The sequence below is a fragment of the Schistocerca americana genome, chromosome 1 (genome assembly GCF_021461395.2).
Source record: "Schistocerca americana isolate TAMUIC-IGC-003095 chromosome 1, iqSchAmer2.1, whole genome shotgun sequence".
Taxonomy (NCBI): domain Eukaryota; kingdom Metazoa; phylum Arthropoda; class Insecta; order Orthoptera; family Acrididae; genus Schistocerca; species Schistocerca americana.
The window spans coordinates 735,254,478-735,274,545 of record NC_060119.1 but is presented as its reverse complement, the minus strand read 5'-3'; the positions used below and the strand labels follow the sequence as shown (position 1 = coordinate 735,274,545).

Genomic DNA, 20,068 nt, shown 5'->3' with positions numbered 1-20,068 from the left:
TGAGAAGCCGAAGCAGGGACAGACGTCCCTGATGGGGGGGATGGTGGCGCAGGAGCAACCCGGTGGGTAGAGCCCCCCACTGGCAAGGGGGCAGGAGGAGTTGTACCACTCAGCGATCCGGCCGGAAGTCGTGAAACTGATGGGGCGAGCACAGGTGTTGTAGCGGCGGCGTAGGATGACGTCATTCGCACGGGATGTAATCGGTCATATTTCCGTTTGGCCTCAGTATAAGTCAGTCGGTCCAGGGTCTTATATTCCATGATTTTGCGTTCTTTCTGGAAGATTCTGCAGTCTGGCGAGCAAGGTGAATGGTGCTCCCCGCAGTTGACACAGATGGGAGGCGGGGCACATGGAGTATCGGGATGAGACGGGCGTCTGCAATCTCGACATGTGAGGTTGGAAGTGCAGCGGGAAGACATATGGCCGAACTTCCAGCACTTGAAGCACCGCATCGGGGGAGGAATATAGGGCCTGACGTCACATCGGTAGACCATCACCTTGACCTTTTCCGGTAACGTATCACCTCGAAGGCCAAGATGAAGGCACCGGTAGCTATCTGGTTTTCCTTCGGACCCCGATGAACGCGCCGGACGAAATGTACACCTCTGCGCTCTAAGTTGGCGCGCAGCTCGTCATCAGACTGCAAAAGAAAGCCCTTATGGTAAATAACTCCCTGGACCATATTTAAACTCTTATGCGGTGTGATCGTAAAAGCAACATCCCCCAACTTGTCACAAGCAAGTAACCGTCGTGACTGGGCAGAGGATGCCGTTTGGATCAGGACCGATCCAGAGCGCATTTTTGACAAGCCCTCCACCTCCCCAAACTTGTCCTCTAAATGCTCGACGAAGAACTGAGGCTTTGTGGAGAGAAAAGACTCCCCATCAGCTCTCGTACAAACTAAGAATCGGGGCGAATAATTGCTACTGCCATCCTGAGATTTACGTTCCTCCCACGGCGTGGCCAGAGAGGGGAACGTTTTCGGATTGTACTTTTCAGCATTAAATTGAGCCCGAGAACGCTTAGAGACTGCTGGCGGCTGGCCGCCAGCGAGAGATGATGTACCACGCTTCATTGCGGGTCATCCGCCCTGATGCCACCTACTCCGACCAAGGGCCCTCCCCACGGGCGCCACCCAGCCGCAGCAAGAGCCACCTGGCAGGACGGCCATTGCCGGGAGTCCTGATGCCCCAAGGAGATGGGCACCTACCCCTTGGCATACGTGGGGAGTTAACGGCGCAGGCATCAGTAGAGCGATCCCTGTGTTGTCAGGGGGCTACAACCAAGAGGGTACATGGCGGCCCCACCACAACGGGCTGGCTACCGTGCTGGATCTTAGGTGCAAAAATGGCCAAGGTCGTCGTCGCAGTTAAAAGAAACACTGCAGAGTGCAGCGTGGTAATCGCCCAAGAGATCGAAAACGAGCAGGACACCATTGCAACGACGAGAAAGACGGCTAAAGGTCTAATTGCACGACGGATACAGTGCACCATATAAGGCGCCCTTCCCCAATTGGCTCGCTCTTCGGAATAATTTAGAAAGATGGAGGTCAAACCCGAGAGGGGACCATCACATAAGGCCGAAACATGTGAGACTCCTTTTAGTCGCCTCTTACGACAGGCAGGAATACCACGGGCCTATTCTAACCCCCGAACCCGCAGGGGGGCCCGAAACCTTTGACAACGTGTCTGGCGGAATGGCTTCACATGCAGATGAGATGTACTGCTTCAGCTGTTCAATTGTTTCTGGATTCTGGCGGTACACCTGGTCTTTCAAGTGTCCCCACAGAAAGAAGTCACAGGGGTTCATGTCTGGCGAATAGGGAGGCCAATCCACGCCGCCTCCTGTATGTTTCGGATAGCCCAGAGCAATCACACGATCATCGAAATATTCATTCAGGAAATTAAAGACGTCGGCCGTGCGATGTGGCTGGGCACCATCTTGCATAAACCACGAGGTGTTCGCAGTGTCGTCTAAGGCAGTTTGTACCGCCACAAATTCACGAAGAATGTCCAGATAGCGTGATGCAGTAATCGTTTTGGATCTGAAAAATGGGCCAATGATTCCTTTGGAAGAAATGGCGGCCCAGACCAGTACTTTCTGAGGATGCAGGGACGATGGGACTGCAACATGGGGCTTTTCGGTTCCCCATATGCGCCAGTTCTGTTTATTGACGAAGCCGTCCAGGTACAAATAAGCTTCGTCAGTAAACCAAATGCTGCCCACATGCATATCGCCGTTATCAATCCTGTGCACTATATCGTTAGCGAATGTCTCTCGTGCAGCAATGGTAGCGGCGCTGAGGGGTTGCCGCGTTTGAATTTTGTATGGATAGAGGTGTAAACTCTGGCGCATGAGACGATACGTGGACGTTGGCGTCATTTGCACCGCAGCTGCAACACGGCGAACGGAAACCCGAGGCCGCTATTGGATCACCTGCTGCACTAGCTGCGCGTTGCCTTCTGTGGTTGCCGTACGCGGTCGCCGTACGCGGTCGCCCTACCTTTCCAGCACGTTCATCCGTCACGTTCCCAGTCCGTTGAAATTTTTCAAACAGATCCTTTATTGTATCGCTTTTCGGTCCTTTGGTTACATTAAACCTCCGTTGAAAACTTCGGCTTGTTGCAACAACACTGTGTTCTAGGCGGTGGAATTCCAACGCCAGAAAAATCCTCTGTTCTAAGGAATAAACCATGTTGTCTACAGCATACTTGCACGTTGTGAATGGCACACGCTTACAGCAGAAAGACGACGTACGGAATGGCGCACCCACAGACTGCGTTGTCTTCTATATCTTTCACATCACTTGCAGCGCCATCTGTTGTTGAAAATTGTAACTACTGTAATTTCGAAAGTTTGTCCGCCTGAAAATGTACTGTTGTCCCAAGGATATTGCTACAAACGGTGTATTTCTATCGCTGCTCGTTTAGTTTTTATTGCCGTTTCAAATATACCGGTCATTTTTGAAACACCCTGTAAGAGTGATCTTGCTATTGGTTGACTACATCACGTGTCCTATGCTGTCATCAGCTGGTGAGATCACGTGACATGAGCCATGACTGGCTTACAAAAGCGCATCGCAATCTCTATTTCATTGCTTGGGAAAGTAACATGCACTGTTTGGTGGAATTCAAATTTATACCTCCGTAACACGAAAAAAATGCATCGTAGATGTTGCTGCACATCAAAGATCTTTCCAAAACGTGTTTTTTCCCACCTGGGTTTTGTTTTCTAAAATGCCAGCAATTTCTACCTCTGTGTAGAAAACCATAAACATTCTAAGGATTGATAAGTTTTACAGTGCCGAGGAAAAATATACTGTCACTTAAAACGGAAAAAAAGTGTATTTTCACTGGGAGAAAGTGTATTTTCAACCGGAAAATCCGGGAATTTTTTTTCCTTCTCCATGTATACACCCTGCCTCTCCCTATACTAGGAAATCCCTCGTGGCCATGGACTTGCAACAATCGAACACTACCTCCCCAATGCACTTCAGACACCAAACCACATCACCCTTTCTTCATACATTTTACCGACTCTATCTTGAAAAATTCTCCTTCGAGCATTGTAATATTTCTGGCTTTGCAGCCATCATATTCGGCCACAAGCAGCTCTTTTTAGAGCAGCTGAGAAGGCAGCAGTTGGTGTGAGGTACTAATGACATATGGTTTGTTCGGTACAGGTATAGTGAGAAAAGACTGCCTAAACTGTCGCCCTGCTCCACAATTGGTTGCTGTGTTCGGAAGTTGGGCACCAAATTGGCAACCTTCTATTATTAATATCTGAAAAATTAAACAGCATATTTACTTGAATTTCAAATTAAAGCATCTTTCAATAGTGTGTTACCATTCCATTATTTCATAAGTATTAATAACCAGCAAAATAATAAACTGCAAAACAAAAATGCAGACTAAGCACATTGGTGATCTTCAGATGGTGTCCAACTTGGATGGCGGGTGAAATGGTTCGGCTCCTTGATTAGAGCTCATTCGGCAGTCTCTGAGAATGAACATGTTGTCTGCCGCTGTATCCGTTAAGACTTAACTTACAATGTCTGGTTGAGAACAGTGTGACTGTAATTACAGAAATACACAGTTAATTATTTTGTTGAAGAATGGAAAGTATCTGTGGCTCTAAAGCGGAATGTAATTCTGCAGTTTCTCGTGTTCTGCCAATAAAAAGCGAGTGGCATCCCTTATAAACAAACTGATTGGAAATTTAATTATTTCTAAAATAACAGTTCTATGCTAAGAGTTTCTTACCGAATAGGCACCTCAAGTGTACTGCAATCTTAGCACAAATGAGATCAGTGACACGTCACCTGTGATAGCACAGAGGAGGTATTTATGTTTGGGGAGCTGTCTATCTACCTACATTTATACTCTGCAAGCCACCCAAAGGTGTGTGGCGGAGGGCACTTTACATGACACTGTCATTACCTCCCTTTCCTGTTCCAGTCGTGTATGGTTTGCGGGAAGAATGACTGCCGGAAAGCCTCCGTGCACGGTAGAATCTCTCTAATTTTACATTCGTGATCTCCTTGGGAGGTATAAGTAGTGGGAAGCAATATATTCGAAACCTCATCCAGAAACGCCCCCTCTCGAAACCTGGACAGCAAGCTACACTGCGATGCAGAGTGCCTCTCTTGCAGAGTCTGCCACTTGAGTTTGCTAAACATCTCCGTAACGCTATCACGCGTATCAAGTAACCCTGTGACGAAAGGCATCGTTCTTCTTTGGATCTTCTCTATCTCCTCTGTCAACCTGACCTGGTACGGATCCCACACTGATGAGCAATACTCAAGTATAGGTTGAACCAGTGTTTTGTAACCCACCTCCTTTGTTGATGGACTACATTTTCTAAGGACTCTCCCAATGAATCTCAACCTGGCACCCGCCTTACCAACAATTAATTTCATATGATCATTTCACTTCAAATCGTTCCGCACGCATACTCCCAGATATTTTACGGAAGTAACTGCTACCAGTGTTTGTTCCGCTATCGTATAATCATACAATAAAGGATCCTTCTTTCTATGAATTCGCAATACATTACATTTATCTATGTTAAGGGTCATTTGCCACTGCATGCACCACGTGCCTATCCACTACAGATCTTCCTGCATTTTGCTGCAATTTTCTAATGCTGCAACTTCTCTGTATACTACAGCATCATCCGCGAAAAGCCGCATGGAACTTCCGACACTATCTACTAGGTCATTTATATATATTGTGAAAAGCAATGGTCCCATAACACTCCCTTGTGGCACGCCAGAGGATACTTTAACGTCTGTATACGTTTCTCCATTGAGAACAAGGTACGAAAAAGAGAAATGTTTATCATCACTTCTCTCTCTCTCTCTCTCTCTCTCTCTCTCTCTCTCTCTCTCTTTTTCAATCTGCCATACCATGTGCACCCACAATGCACCATTATATGGACCTTCTAGAGGAAACCTTTCTAGCTTCCCAAAACCCAAGCCACTTGTCTGAATCAGGTTCACTGATATCTTCACAATATGGACTCAGGGCCAAGATACCCTCTACTCAGTCCTTCACAATCTGAACACCTTCTCTCATATCTGCTTCAACCGGTCCTCCTCAATCCCTCCACACCATGTTTCTGGACACTGTGCTCCATCTTTCAGATGGCTTCATCAACAGATCTGTCTACACTAAAGCCACTAACCACCAACACTATCTGCATGTTGGCAGCTATCATCTCTTTCACACCAAGAAATCACTTAAATACAGCCTGACCACCTGGGAACAGCATGTGATGAGAATTATCATGCCCAGTATGCTGAAGGTCTCACGAGGGCCTTCACAGACAGGCACTACTTCCTAATAACCCCATCACTCCCGAGAATCAGTCACAAAGCAGCGTCCCTCTCATCACCCAGTATTGCACTCTGGGCTGGAGCAACTGAATCATATCCTTAGCCAGAGCTTAGTATCATCATACCCCGAAATGACTGAGATCCAACACTATCCTCCCCACCCAATCTATGCAACTTCTTAGACCATCCACATGTCACTCCCACTCCCAACCACTTGCCAATGTGATCATATCCCTGTGGAAGACCAAGGCCCAAGACCTGCCTAATCCACCCACCCAGCAGTTCCTACTCCAGCCTTGTCAGAGGCTTATCCCCCTCCATCAGTGATAGGGCTATCTGCGAAAGCAGTCGTCATACACTGACCCTGTCGCAGTCACTGGACAGCTTTATATGTCGGTATGACAACCAACCAGCTGTCCATCAGAGTGGATGGCCACCCAGACTCTCAACAGGCAGCTGAGCACAAGATGCTCAGTTTCAATGAGTGCTTTGCAACCCGGGCCATCTTGATCTTTCACTCCACTTCCAGCTTTTCTGAACCATGCAGATGGGAGTTATCCTTGCACATGCCCTTTGCTCCCATAACTCTCCTGGTCTCAATCTCCTTTAACCCTCTGTTCCTCCACCCAACAGTTTCCCATTTCCGTGTCCCATCATCCCTATCAATTCATGCCTCTGTGTCACCTTTATTGTGCACTGCTCCCCAATGGCATTTACACCAGTGCATCACATGCCTGGCCTGTGCACCCGCCACCCCTCCCTCTCACATTCCTAGCCAGCAAACTGGCTGCCTCTCTCTGAGCTTCCATCTACCCATCTGCAATCCTTTTTCCTGTCTCTTGCCTCTCTCCCCTCTACCAATCTCAATCCATACCACCTGCTGAATGCTGGAATCTTGAGTCCAGCCAGCACCATATACGGGTACAGAAACATGCACATATATGTGTGCTCGTGTGTGTGTGTGTGTGTGTGTGTGTGTGTGTACTTGACCAATTACCCTTCTCAATCCTGCTCAATGCCTACGAGGCATGCTGTAACAGGTGTTAACATTTGTAACACGCCTCATTACTGAACAATGTGAGAATTAGAGACAGACACTCAACTTTCACTTATTAGTGTTGCAAACCTCAATTGGAAAGAAATGGAACCATTATAGGATCACCTTGTTGTCCATCTGCCTGTCTGCCTGTCTTTCTGTCCAACTTAAAAATCCTTTTCTCATGAATGGATAGACATATCAAGTTGACATTTGTGTCATGTTCTGATGTCTATAGTCCCTTGGTGGTGTAACAAACTGAAGCTTCTAAATCAATGCAATCAAAGGATATGGCCATTTATGTCACATATTTTGATACTCGCAAACTCACTCATTGAAACGTGTAGAGTACTTCCCTTTGGTCTAGAATCAAGAAATTTGGCAAAAAGTAGGATTCACATTACAACCAAAGGCAAAGAATCTGAAAACTGTAAATCTGTAATTATATCGCACATGGGTGGTCCTTTGTTAACTGACTGAATTTGTCCATCTGTTGAGATCCATTGCATACATGCGCGCGCGCGCACGCACGCACGCACGCACGCATGCACGCACACACACACACACACACACACACACACACACACACACACACACACACACACTTGAAATAAAAAAATCGGTAGTTCTGCATTCAGGCTGACTGGGTCCCAACTGAATTCAAAACTACTGATTACAATAATAAGTGTTGCCTGCATTTCACATGACTTTATCTGTATTATTGACATTAATACATTCTGAAGTCTTGAAAACTCTGGGACCGATATCTTGCCAGTATAAATATCAATAATAGGCCAAACAGAAGGATATTCTTCCATTCTCCCATTCCCAGAATGGATGAACTGTGTATGTGTACAATCAAGCTTGTACGGAACCCTCAGTGCGCAAGCGCTATTCGCGCCTGGGTAGTTTTTTATTTTATTTTCTAATGTGAGAAATATTTGAGACATACAAAGAAACTTGACTATTAGCCAAAAGCTGGAGTGAACTGATGATCTGAGAAGTAGCAATGTTGCAGCGGCAGTTGCACATAGAAAAGAATGTCAGAAAGAACACTCTACTTGGCACAGCATTTTGTCGTCAATTTAAGAAAAATGGTTGGTTGTGCAAACAGAATGTTTTGAGCATTTGTTTAAAAAGATAATCTTCCATTTATTTTTACAGAGTGATCAGCACTAAACCTGTTGGGCTTTAGAGAATGTCTAACCACTTCAAACATTCAAAATTTTCATACCGCTTTTTGTTACTGTATATCTATTATTCTGTAGCCTATACACTCGTTCTCTCACATGTTGAAGACCTTGTGATGATTCCAAAAGCTTTGCCATGGACACTACCAGTATTGCACAGATCACAGATCAGTCAACACAATTAACATTAATTTGTTGCTAAGATTTTTGACACAACTGAACGTCACGCATAAAAGGTGGTACTAAAATCCACCAGATAAATAATGCATACAACGCTGTCAAATGCACATTATCTGATACGGCCATATGATTTTCAGTTTGTACTTCTGCGAAGTATACTTGTGACTGTGTCAATTTCTGGCATCAGCAAACCTTTACACAAAGAAAAATTGTTCTGTGGTCAGAGATGCCAAACGTGGATAGCAGTTCTACGTGTGCACCAGGCGATCCTGTGGTGACTGTTGGACTGGATGACAGAGGGCAGAGTAAGCCATGTAGCAACAGTTGGGCACATGCTAGTTGTGGATTGCAAGCGCGGGAATGCTACAGCATTGTCCGAATGATGGGTCAGCGGCCCAGTTGCTGTTTACTCAGTGGATAGCAAGGAGCACATCACATTGGTATTAGTGCTTTGGACTCTTTCAGATTTTGGCCAGTGTCAGCATTCAAATTTGAATTTAAACTGGACCATTCGCCTTGGCTAGATGTAGCAATTCATCTGTCTGATCGACTCCAATTGTATGCAGGTTTATTCTGTAAATTGAGCTGTTTTCGGTTAGCAAGTCTCGGGAGCATTTTTCCTATTTCCTATGGGACACATCATGTGGGATGTTGTGCTGAAGAGCGAGTTGGGCTACTCATTGACTGTAGTGTCACAAAATTGTACCGTGGCACTGATCTGCAAATTTCCATGTATGTGTGGTTAATTGGATGCCTTTCTGATTTAGACTTTCCGGGTGTGTAAATCATGCTGAACTGTGTGCATGATATTCTTGAGAAGTGATGTGAGCTTCAGGGCACTTAGTGATGAGGGTACAAGTTTGCAGGTTCCACTGGCCGAAATTTGCAATTGAGGGAGTTAGTTAATTTCTGTGATTACAATCAATCCTATCAAGGTGTTAAACTGTATTTGCTCCAAATTGCCTCATGTTCAAGCGGCACGGTGACCGTAAAGTTAGTTAAGACTGAAAGTGATAATTTGTTGTTTATGAGTTTGTCCTTAGCTTGGGACTGCAGTAAAGTGAGCCATGTACTGATGAAAGGAGATGTGTATGCTTCAGAAAATTACAATTAAATTTGTTATTAGTTATTCTGTAACTACTGTAACCTTTGCTTTCTCACAACCAGATTGCTTGACTGGCATGAAGTCATTCACAACTGAATATCCCTGTGACCAGTTATGGGGCACTAAGTGAAAGAGTTTCTGAACTTAAGCTTATTAGGTTTAGAAAGAACACCTTGGATGGTTTAAAATTTTTGAGGATATTGGCTTTAATGTTTAAACGAAAATGAAACCTGGGCAATCTACAATTTTGGTGATTATTCTAAATACCTTGGATCACTATAATATTTTGTTTAAAGGTTATTAGTTCTAAAGTTAAAATGAAGGGAAATTTTGGTTAATTTAGAATTTCAGAAATTACTTTTAAATATTTTAAAAGATGTTATAATATTTTTGCATGATATTAATGTTTTAAGGATTATTGGTTTTAATATTTTAAGAAAAAGAAAATATGAATATTCTGTACACCAGTGTAAACTAAGTAAACCAATAAATATTCAGTTACTGTGCTTAGCCGCTTACCACACCAGATCCGTGTGTTCTAGCTTGACCAGCTCCACAGGTTAGCTTTCCCTTCTGAACTCTAAGAAAATTTATCAATTTCTGAGATGTCAAAGTTAACATAGGTTTCTGCACCTTTATCACATTACTCTTCTGCCACTGACGTTTTTATTTGTACTTGTAAAAATGTTTACTGTGAAACATTTTAATTACTGTAAATTCATTAAAATGTAATGCTTATTTCAAGACACTTACCAAACACAGGATGCTGCTGCAAATGCCGCATCAGAGCAAATATTAAATTCCATCCAGGAAGAAAAATTAATACAGCTCCAGGAATATCCAGTCCTTTAATGTATTTCAGCAGTCCCTGTTCGTGAAAAGTGAAACAGCAATTTTTAACAAAACATGACATTATCATACAATCCAAAGCATTAATTTAAATTTCTTTGTGAGGATTCATTGGTACCAAGTTACACTCAATCAGCAACTGTATGTCATAAGAGAAGAAAATTCTTTCTGTTGAAATATTAAGCAAATGACAGTCTTACAAAAAAGCACAGATTCAGTTTTAAATTACTTCTTGAGAGCACTGAGTACACAAACCCTCCTTATTTATGTGCCCACTGTTTGATCAATAATACTGTCTGTGTTTTGTCTCTACACAGTATCCCAGGAGGAATGGTCAATATTCAAGGATATGACACGAATGCTAAAAATGGCTCTGAGCACTGTGGGACTTAACATCTGAGGTCATCAGTCCGCTAGAACTTAGGACATTACACACATCCATGCCCGAGGCAGGATTCGAACCTGCGACCGTAGCAGTTGCGCGGCTCGGGACTGAAGCGCCTAGAACCGCTCGGCCACCGCAGACGGTCTGACACGAATGATCAACTGAAGGAAAGAACTTCATATGTTCATATGCCCTGTTCTGAATGCTTTCTGAGATAGAACACATTTAATGTACATTTGTTTTTTGTCTACTGGCACACACATTCGTGTGTTACCCACCCTACCTCTTGGTCACTGCAGTATAATTAACTAACCATCAAGATCGCCAGACTTTATGCCATCTGATTTTTGTTTATGGAGTCAGATAAAGTCCAAGACATACAAATGAAAGGTGAATAAGCAAGATGAACCACTTGGTCGCATCATGGAAGTGCTGCCCTTATTAGGGAATGTCCAGAGGCCCTCACACAAGCAATGCAACATCGTCTCACAAGAGTGCACATATTCACTGAAGTTGTCAGTGGGATATTTGAACATTTATCATTAACTGTACAACAGCTGTAATGTGAAGAGTATGATAATGCTTTGAGGTGAATGTGTTGAAGATTCGTATTTTTCTATTTATACTTTGCAAAACACACGCTGTAATGTTTACTCACTAATTTACATGTGTACACCTGAAAATGTATTGAGGAATACAAAAAATAAACAAAAACGTATATCCCAGTTAATGTGTTCTATCTCTGAAACCATTAGGAACAGGGCATATGCCATATGAAGTTTTCTGTTTCAAATTATTGTTTGTATCATATCCCTGAATATTGACTATCCTTCCTAGGACCCCTTGTATACCCATTCCAATATTCCAATCAGGGTTCTTATTGTAATACAAGAAAAACTCATTATAAAAATGTAGTTTAATGGCTGTGCTGGTGCGAAAATGGATTGATAAGTTTTGTAAAGTATGGAAAATATCTTTTACAAAAACAAAAATTTCTCCAAAGATCCTTTAGCTCAATGCATTTGGTTCTACAACATCCAAATTTTTTATTACTTCAGAAAAGCTTTTACAGTTTTTGTAACTATGAATAAAACAGAATCTTAATATGACAAAAATTTCTTCTGCCCAAAAATTTTATAAGAACTGGAGGCAGAATCTTGCTAATGTTATACAGCAGTGAATCTATGGAAAAGGGCAGGTAAGAAACTGTTTCGAAGCATGGGTTTGTCAATGCAGAGACCAATGCCTCAACTATTTTTATTTTTTATTTTACTGATCTTTACTACTACTACTACTTCAACTCTACTAAAGCTTTCTGTAGCACAGGTGGTGAAAGAAGATCAATGACACTAGCAGTGGGCTTGAAGTGGCAGTTTCCTGTGTCTACCTTAAGCCATCAACCAAACTTGTATAAGTCCCTATGGCACGGCCTCAGTATCTTCATAATTCTGTAAGACTATTCTTTCACCTTGCTTGCCCCCATTTGCAATTCACAGCTGAAAGCTGGCTTCACAGCTGAAAGCTGGCAACACAGCTGAAAGCTGGCAACACAGCTGAAAGCTGGCAACACAGCTGCCAGCTGTGGGAGGTGATCTTTCACTGACTCTACTATGTAACCATTTCACCAGCTGACAAAGAGTGAATTATGAAAATATCTCGTCAGTCTTCAAATCGGACATCATGGTATAATGGTTGGTTCACACACTGTCTTTAACACATGACATTTCCAGAGGTCCTACAGAGTATGCCCATCCATGTTACCAGAAGTGACCAGAATTAACTGATAAAAATGGAAAGGAATGTTAGTTTTTGAGACAACAGTTCAACAGCATTGTGATCAACAATTGGGGAAGACAGTGCTACTATTCCCTTCCAAAAACCACATGCTACTGAAACTGTTCACATGTACCAACAGTCTCGGCAAGGTCCTCAAGACTCGCCACTTACGGGTGTTCACAGAATGTAACTGGCAGTAAAAATTAAAACATTTCTTAACAGCAACTTCAACTGCAATTTTCATATACCTTAAATTATTAATGTTTGTGACATGGTATCACTCTAAATCACTCATTTCCAGTCTTCACTGTCCAGTGGCATCACCCTTTAAACCCTCTCAAACTTTGCTTACAACTAATAAGGAAATTTGTGGCTCTTTAAGGAGCTGCTTGACCTTGGTACCCCAGTATTTTTCACACCATACACACTATTACTGTGCTAGATTGACTGGTGGTAACACTCTGGCACTCATGAGTGATTCTTCCCCCTGATTTCATGTGATATTTTTTAGAACCTCCATGCCCCTTTCTTCTGTACGTAAGGTCTGCCTGGTATTGGTTTACGTGTGGTTTTTCCTTAATTTTCAGTTCCCAATCATACTATCAACAGTCAACTTGGATAGTTTTAGAAGGATTCAAAAATGTTATGGATATGTTACTCGGGCAGTATCCAAAGACGAGTCAATGTTCGAAGTCACTGAACTCTGTGGACCAATTTATTCTGCTGTTACTGCTTCTCTATTAATGACATAATACTCTCCACTTCCATTTATATTGCTGGCTACACCTCTCATGACACATAATGCTAAATTCCACATTATATAGCTGTGTCTGGGCACTTTTGAGTACGTAGTGTGTATTTCTTACAGTCTAGAAGTAATCTTAGTACCAGGCTGAATCATGGGTGACATCCAACGCATGCTATGTATGCAGTAAACCCTCAGTAACCAGTCAAAAATGAATAATAAGCCTTTTGATTTGCAGTTACAATTACATGATGGGAACCAAGAAACCATGCCACACCATTACTTGCTGGAACTTTGGTTATTTATTGGTGCAAATCAATGCTGAAACATATGTCAAATTGAGGTATGACATATGGCAGAGCCTCAGTGGAAGTTTAACAGGTTTAAATTACTGTTGTTGCTACATACTGTTTAGCAGTGTCACGAAGAACAAAAATTATTGCCTACAGGATAATTTAGCATTACGTGGTGAAATATTTATTAGTAGTGCTAATTTTTAAGCATTATCTGGTTTTGGCTTTAAATTCTCTACTTTTCTCTTTGAAAGAGCACAGTGCAAAAGCAGATATAGCTACAGTTGTGGCCACTGAGGGATTGTGATGAAAGCTTCGTTTGCTGTTCGCAAATAGATGGAAGCTACATTGGCCAATTGTATTGGTGATGGAAAGAACAAACTCCTGTTGCGAATATGCCAGAGAGCTTGCCAGCTGTCATGTTCCACAGAGAACGTTGGTCTGGCACCAAGTCATCACACCAATAGTGGGTGGTGAACTGTTCCAAGACATGAAGCTATTTTGCAAGTAAGGATGTGGCCAATGACCAACAAGACAGTCTTACACTTTTAACAAACAGATCTGAGGCATTGTCTCCCAAAGATGAGACAGAGTCATTTAGATTTGCATCTCCTGCTAGTGTAACAGTCTCTCCTCTGTCAAAGACAGGGCACCAAAAGATGGGAGAAAGGGGCTTTTAGCAGTAGACTGTACCAATGTCCGACCCATTATGGGCCCTCCTACAGCAATTGTGCCATGAGAGGACGATGAATCAAATATGTACTCAGTGTGTATCTCGGGAGGAGTGCCTACTGATTGGAAGAGACCATCCCATGATCTACTGGAAGCACTGGTTGCCATCAGTTGCTAATGTCATCACCAGTGACGTTTGCTTGCGTTCTGATGTCATTCTTGGTTCTATCCAGAGAATTGGTGATGACAGCTAGCTTCATTTGTGCAGTCTCAGCACATCTGTCGATTTGCATCATCATTCTAAGCACTGATTAGAACCCTCTGACCTGGAGCTGAGTGGAGCATCTAAACCAGAGATTTCACTGATTCTATAATAAGTTCAGCTGTAGACTCCTCAATATATATTATTCAGTGGAGACTTGGAAAGTTGCACTATACAGGTAAGGAGTGTGAATCACAGTGTGGTGATAAAACTGCAGACAGAAGGCAGACATACTAAATTCACTTTAAAACATGTTCTTTGAAAGAGTAAACAGCCATTTGACTGTGTATTATTACATTTCTGTACTATTTAGATTTTTGGCTTTTCTGCCATTATCAAGAACAATGCTAAAAGCTATTGGGCCATTATTATGTCATATTTGTTAAGGCAGTCCAAAGCAGGTAATCAAGCCTAACATATCTAGGATGTAATGTAATTGTACCAAGTACAATGCTAAATTCACTAGACAACTATTACGTCATATGTGTTAAGGTAGTCCAAGATCAAGATGTGTTAGTCTAGTTCGCCTGCTTTGGACTGCCTTAACAGATATGACATCATTATGATCTACCAAGTTATTGGTAATGGCATACAAGCAAAAATCTGAATAGTAAAGCAGATAAATATAGTAACACAAAGTCAAACGACAGTTTACTCTTTTAAGAAGTACTGCATGACTGTGGCTCAACACCATCGAAAACTTTTTAAAACCTGTATTTGAATACCACCAAAGCAATGTGAACATTACACAGACCAAAAAATTACATATTGGTAATAAGCATGACTGATGTTGAAAAATGATCTATACTATTTGAAGTGAACAAGCGAAAGAGGCACTGATGGAATTCCATTTAGATTTTATACTGGTTGCACTCTGGAGTTGGCCACTTTCCAAGTTTGCATGTATCTCGCATAAACAGCAAACAGTCCCACATTACTGAAAAAAAAATAGTACACTTCTCCTGTTTCTCAAAATATGAAAAGAATTATCTGGGAAATGTCACGGACATGCAGAATAAAATCACTAAAATCTGCCCACTGCAGGATCCTTGAGCATATTCTAAGTTCAAATATTGTGATGTGCCTGAGAGTGGAAAATAATAATAATAATAATAATAATAATAATACTTACGCAAAACACTGATTGCCTTTTTTTATATATATGTTGCAAACAGTAGAGGCATGTGAAATTTAAATTACATTTTCCTAGATTTCCGAAAGGCATTCAACCACAGTAACACATTCTTGATTAACAGCCAAGTTATGATCACAAAGTCTCTTTGCAGCTATGCTGTTGGCTCAGTGAATATTTGGCTAATAGTATGTTACACTGGATGACCAATGCTCTGTTACTGAGTGTACCCAGAGGAAGCATAGTAGAATCCCCCTAGAGTCTCGAAATACGTTAACTTATTTATCAGATGCTGTCGGTAGCACCATAATATTGCTCGCTGATGAACTACGGGAAAGTATTGTTGGCAGATAATTAAGAGGAAATGCAAAAATTTCCACCAACTGAAAAAAATTGCAGCAGCTCTGGTTAACACTGAATAGTTCTAAACTGTTACAGAGAAAATCAGCTGCTTAACAACATTTCCAGCTGCAGAAAATCTTAAGCATGTTTACAGTAATTAATAATATTTACGTTAAGGAACAGTTTGTACTTCCTTCTTTAAAGTTAAGATGAAATGAGTGGGTACCTCCCTATGTTATGTCATCGGCTTCCAATAACTATCAATTTTTTTTTCTTTTTTGAACTTCGTTATCTCTCTGATACAGTTTATGTAAGATGTTGCAGGTACATGAAAACCTGCAAATCAATTATCAAGCAAGGTTGAATTTAAATTCATTGTTCAGTTTATTCTTCTCACTGTACTGATTCCACTAATATCATTTAGTTTGATTATAGATTATGTTTATTAAAAGTTACAGATCACTGAAATTAATACCACATCTCAGTAAGTGCCTAATAAGCAGAATCCAATACAATGGCCAACACCATTCAAAATTTCAATCTTCCAGCAACATTTTAAATTACCTGAAACTAATTACCTTCTGAAATAATTAAACTTTTAAGTTCTGAGCTGTTACCAATTTTCATTGCAGTTTTTCCCTAACCACTGTTAGATTCTACTCTTTAAGTACCTACTTTTAACTTAATTTTTCTGTACAATATAATGCATGGCACTAATTAATAGTTTCATTTAATTTACTATGATTTTCAATATGGCACTCATACATCCAAACAAGGCGATTCACACCCCACAAGCATAATAGTATCTATAAATTTTTCTAAATTTCTAACCAGTAACATTTTCATAAGCCAGATTTTAATTAAGGGTTGCAGTTCAATCAAAACCAATCAAGCCCATTTTGAGAGTATTACATAAAACAGTTTGTTCTTACAACTCTGTTGATTGGTACAGCAAAGTTCACTACAGCCCATCCAGTAGAGGGAACAGTTCAACAGAATGTACAATGCCGAAGTCGGGTATGTCCAGTCATTTGTTTCTTAGTAACTCAATGACACTACATTCTAGTTACTTCTTATTGTGAATCTTCATGTCATGTGGTTGACTGTGTTAGATCTCAACAATGACCTACCAGGACAGCAATAATCAATGAGAACATATGTTTACAGTGTAATATTCTTTAATTTTGGTGTGTCTGCTCAACTTGAAAATCACTGTGTTATTCCAGTGGGGCAGTGCTGCCACTTTACATAGCATTTAACTCTGGATCTATGAAGATCATGATCATGATGATCATCATCATCGTCATTCCATACTAAACATTACTAGTTATGTGGTTGAGGTTAGGTTTACTACACTATAACTTTACAGCAATAACTATGAATAAGTGCAGTATGCAACTATTCGTTGGCTTGCATTTAAAAGAATCTAGTGTGTCTGTAACTAGCCATTAACAATAACTTTTAATCACATCAAAAGTGAAAAATTCAACTCTATATACTGTGTGGGCTACATTAATGGAATTATCCTTCTATCAGCATCTCATTTTCAGCCAGTTACAACAATCAAAGGAAGAGGCATCAACTGCTGAAAGCAATGAAGCAGGTGAAGTGAACTGGTTAAAAATCTTGTTCTCAACTCAATATATACTTTGATAAAGCAATGTTCATATAACCTCATTTTTTTAAAAAAAAGAAGAAAAATTGGTCTACAGGAACAAAATTTGTGAGAAAGCAACAATTCTTTTTCACAAAATGTTTCACCACGAAGCATAAAGCGCGTTCAATGTACATGAAGGAAAGGGGATTCCATGCTTCGTAACTTCCTTATGCAATACTGGGAATACAGATTAGCTTGTTTCTTCATGTTTTCATCACAGAATATGTTAGAAAGAACAAATAATATTCTTGAGGTGAAATGTTCTCATCTACAATTACATGTTGTTCTGTTTGGATTCTTCTTCATGTACATCAGTATCTGGAATATGATCTGTGGTCATTCAGACTTCTTCAGTCTGCCCTCATCCTAAGTCTTCTGCACTGAAATGTGATATCCAAGGCAATGATATCATTCCTTGTCCTTGAAGTAACACAGTGACTCAACAATGGAAGCTTGTTTGAAAACAAAACTACTTTGAACTGGCACACTGAAAGAACTTTCAACTAAAACTTGAATGAAAGTGCCCACTAATTTCTTTCAAACATTCCTTGCTTGACCTCCCCAAAAATTCCTTCTTGAACATAGTTTTCCTCATCTATCAGGACTGTAAGTTGCTATCTTCAAAGTATAATTCCTATCAATTTCAAACCACACCTCTCTATGCAGATACAACTAAACACATGCATGACAACATGAGTCCGCTGCAAAGATTAATACCCCCCCCCCCCCCCCCAATACATACAAGCCACAAATTCTAGCTGCCACCTCCTGCCAAGTAACGAATCTGAGGTCTTGCACCACATAAGGAATTTGCAGTGCCTGGAAAAGGCAAAGCATAATCCAAAGCATCTCTGGTGCCTTCATGTGACTACAGAGTGGATCCAACATTATACACTGAAGACAAGATAGCCCTCAAAACAGTGGGTCTTGCAAGTCATACATATCACTACCAAAGGATGAACAATGAACTAAAAGTAAAATCTATGCAGCATGGAAAACACAACCAATATATGAGGGGAAAGCAAAATGTAAAGGGACTTTGGCAATTTCTCCCTGTAGGGCTTGGTAACACTGCTGGTATCCAAGACTGAAGTACAGTTGTCTACAACAATTCTATGTAACATATCATTCTTATTCCCATGTTAGTCACCCTACTGTAGCAGACCACAAAACACTGCAGCTCCGTTGTCAATTTGCACCAAAAAGAAGGAAATGAGGGCAGTGATTCACTTTTTGGTTCCAGAAGGCACTGTGAACAGTGAGAACTATTGTAATGTGCTGCAAACTAATCTGAAACCTGCAATCACATCCAAATGTCATGGAAAACTGTGAAAAGGTGTCATCCTGCAGCAACATAATGTTCAGCCACATTCTGCCAAAGGTATGGCTGAAACAATCAAGGAGGTGGGATTCGAATTGCTGGAACACCACCATACAGTCCAGGCCTGGCTCCAAGCGATTTCCACATGTATGGACCACTGAAGGAAGCACTCGGGGGAAGAAGATTTGCAACCGATGCAGAAATCACTGATGCAGTTAAAATTGGTTACAGGTGAAACCAAAAAACTTTTGTTCAGACGAGATCAAAAATTTGTGAAACACTGGAGAGCGTTTAATGCAGAGAGATTACTTAGAAAAATACTGTACATTTCAGTTTTCTATCATTAGAATAAATATTCATTTTCTCAAAGGTCCCTTCACTTTTTGACTTCTCCTCATATAACAGTATAATAATGTATAATTTTGTTCCTACAAGTGAAAAAAAGTGAGTCAGTAGGCAGACAGTAATTATCATTCTGCAGTTCTCACACAGCAATAAGCTTACACTTACCCTTTAATCCTCAAAGCAGTACTAAATTTTCTAAGCAGTTCACAGAAACATTAAATACAGTTACAACTACATCATGAAAGAACCAACATACCTCTATAAGTTCAAAACTTATTTCCTTCTCACTAAGCTGTGCCATAGCATTCCGTGTCTGTGGTGAGTATTCATTTGATATCACTTTATTTAAGTTTTCATCCTGATCCTCGCCAGTTAATTCAGAATCATCTTTGTCTTTACGTTTCTTGCGATTGTCCAGTGGTGGAACAAAATTTAACATTTGTATGCTATCCTCAAGGAAATACTCTGAAAAAAGCAACGCAACTATCAGAAACTGTCTCCCCCACAGGTTCTACGAGTTCAAACTATTTCAAAATGTCTTAGCAGCCATCCTATCATATTTTAACATTACCTTGTACTGGGTAAGCTCGCCCAGGAATTTCAATTACTGGACAGTTGTTGAAATACTCGCTAAAAAGTGTTGTATCAATCGTTGCTGACATGAGAATAAGTCTGAGATCAGGGTATGTATGGATCATGTCCCTTAACACAACCATTATGAAGTCTGAATTGACATCTCTTTCATGAATTTCATCAACAATTACATGAGATACACCTCGCAGGCCATTTTCCAGCTTCCTTAGCAGAACTCCTGTTGATGGAAACAGAGTCTTTAAATATTACATATATTGCATATCAAACAATGGAAAAACCAGGATGGAATGTTATATTAAACATTGTAGGTAAATACTGCTATTATGTAGATGAAAACACTAACACTGC

The 20,068-nt window shown here is 41.0% G+C and overlaps 1 protein-coding gene across 3 annotated transcripts in view; it reads right to left on the bottom strand.

Moving 5' to 3' along the window:
* The window catches only part of LOC124610662 (dosage compensation regulator), a 184,718-nt gene that overhangs the window by 53,084 nt on the left and 111,566 nt on the right, over positions 1 to 20,068 (bottom strand). For all 3 annotated transcript variants that reach the window (XM_047140176.1, XM_047140175.1, XM_047140177.1), the window contains 3 exons: positions 19,698 to 19,937; positions 19,383 to 19,591; positions 10,101 to 10,215 (listed from right to left, as the gene is read on the bottom strand). In XM_047140176.1, coding sequence (XP_046996132.1) covers positions 10,101 to 10,215; positions 19,383 to 19,591; positions 19,698 to 19,937 — 564 coding nt within the window. The remainder of the gene's footprint in view (positions 1 to 10,100; positions 10,216 to 19,382; positions 19,592 to 19,697; positions 19,938 to 20,068) is intronic.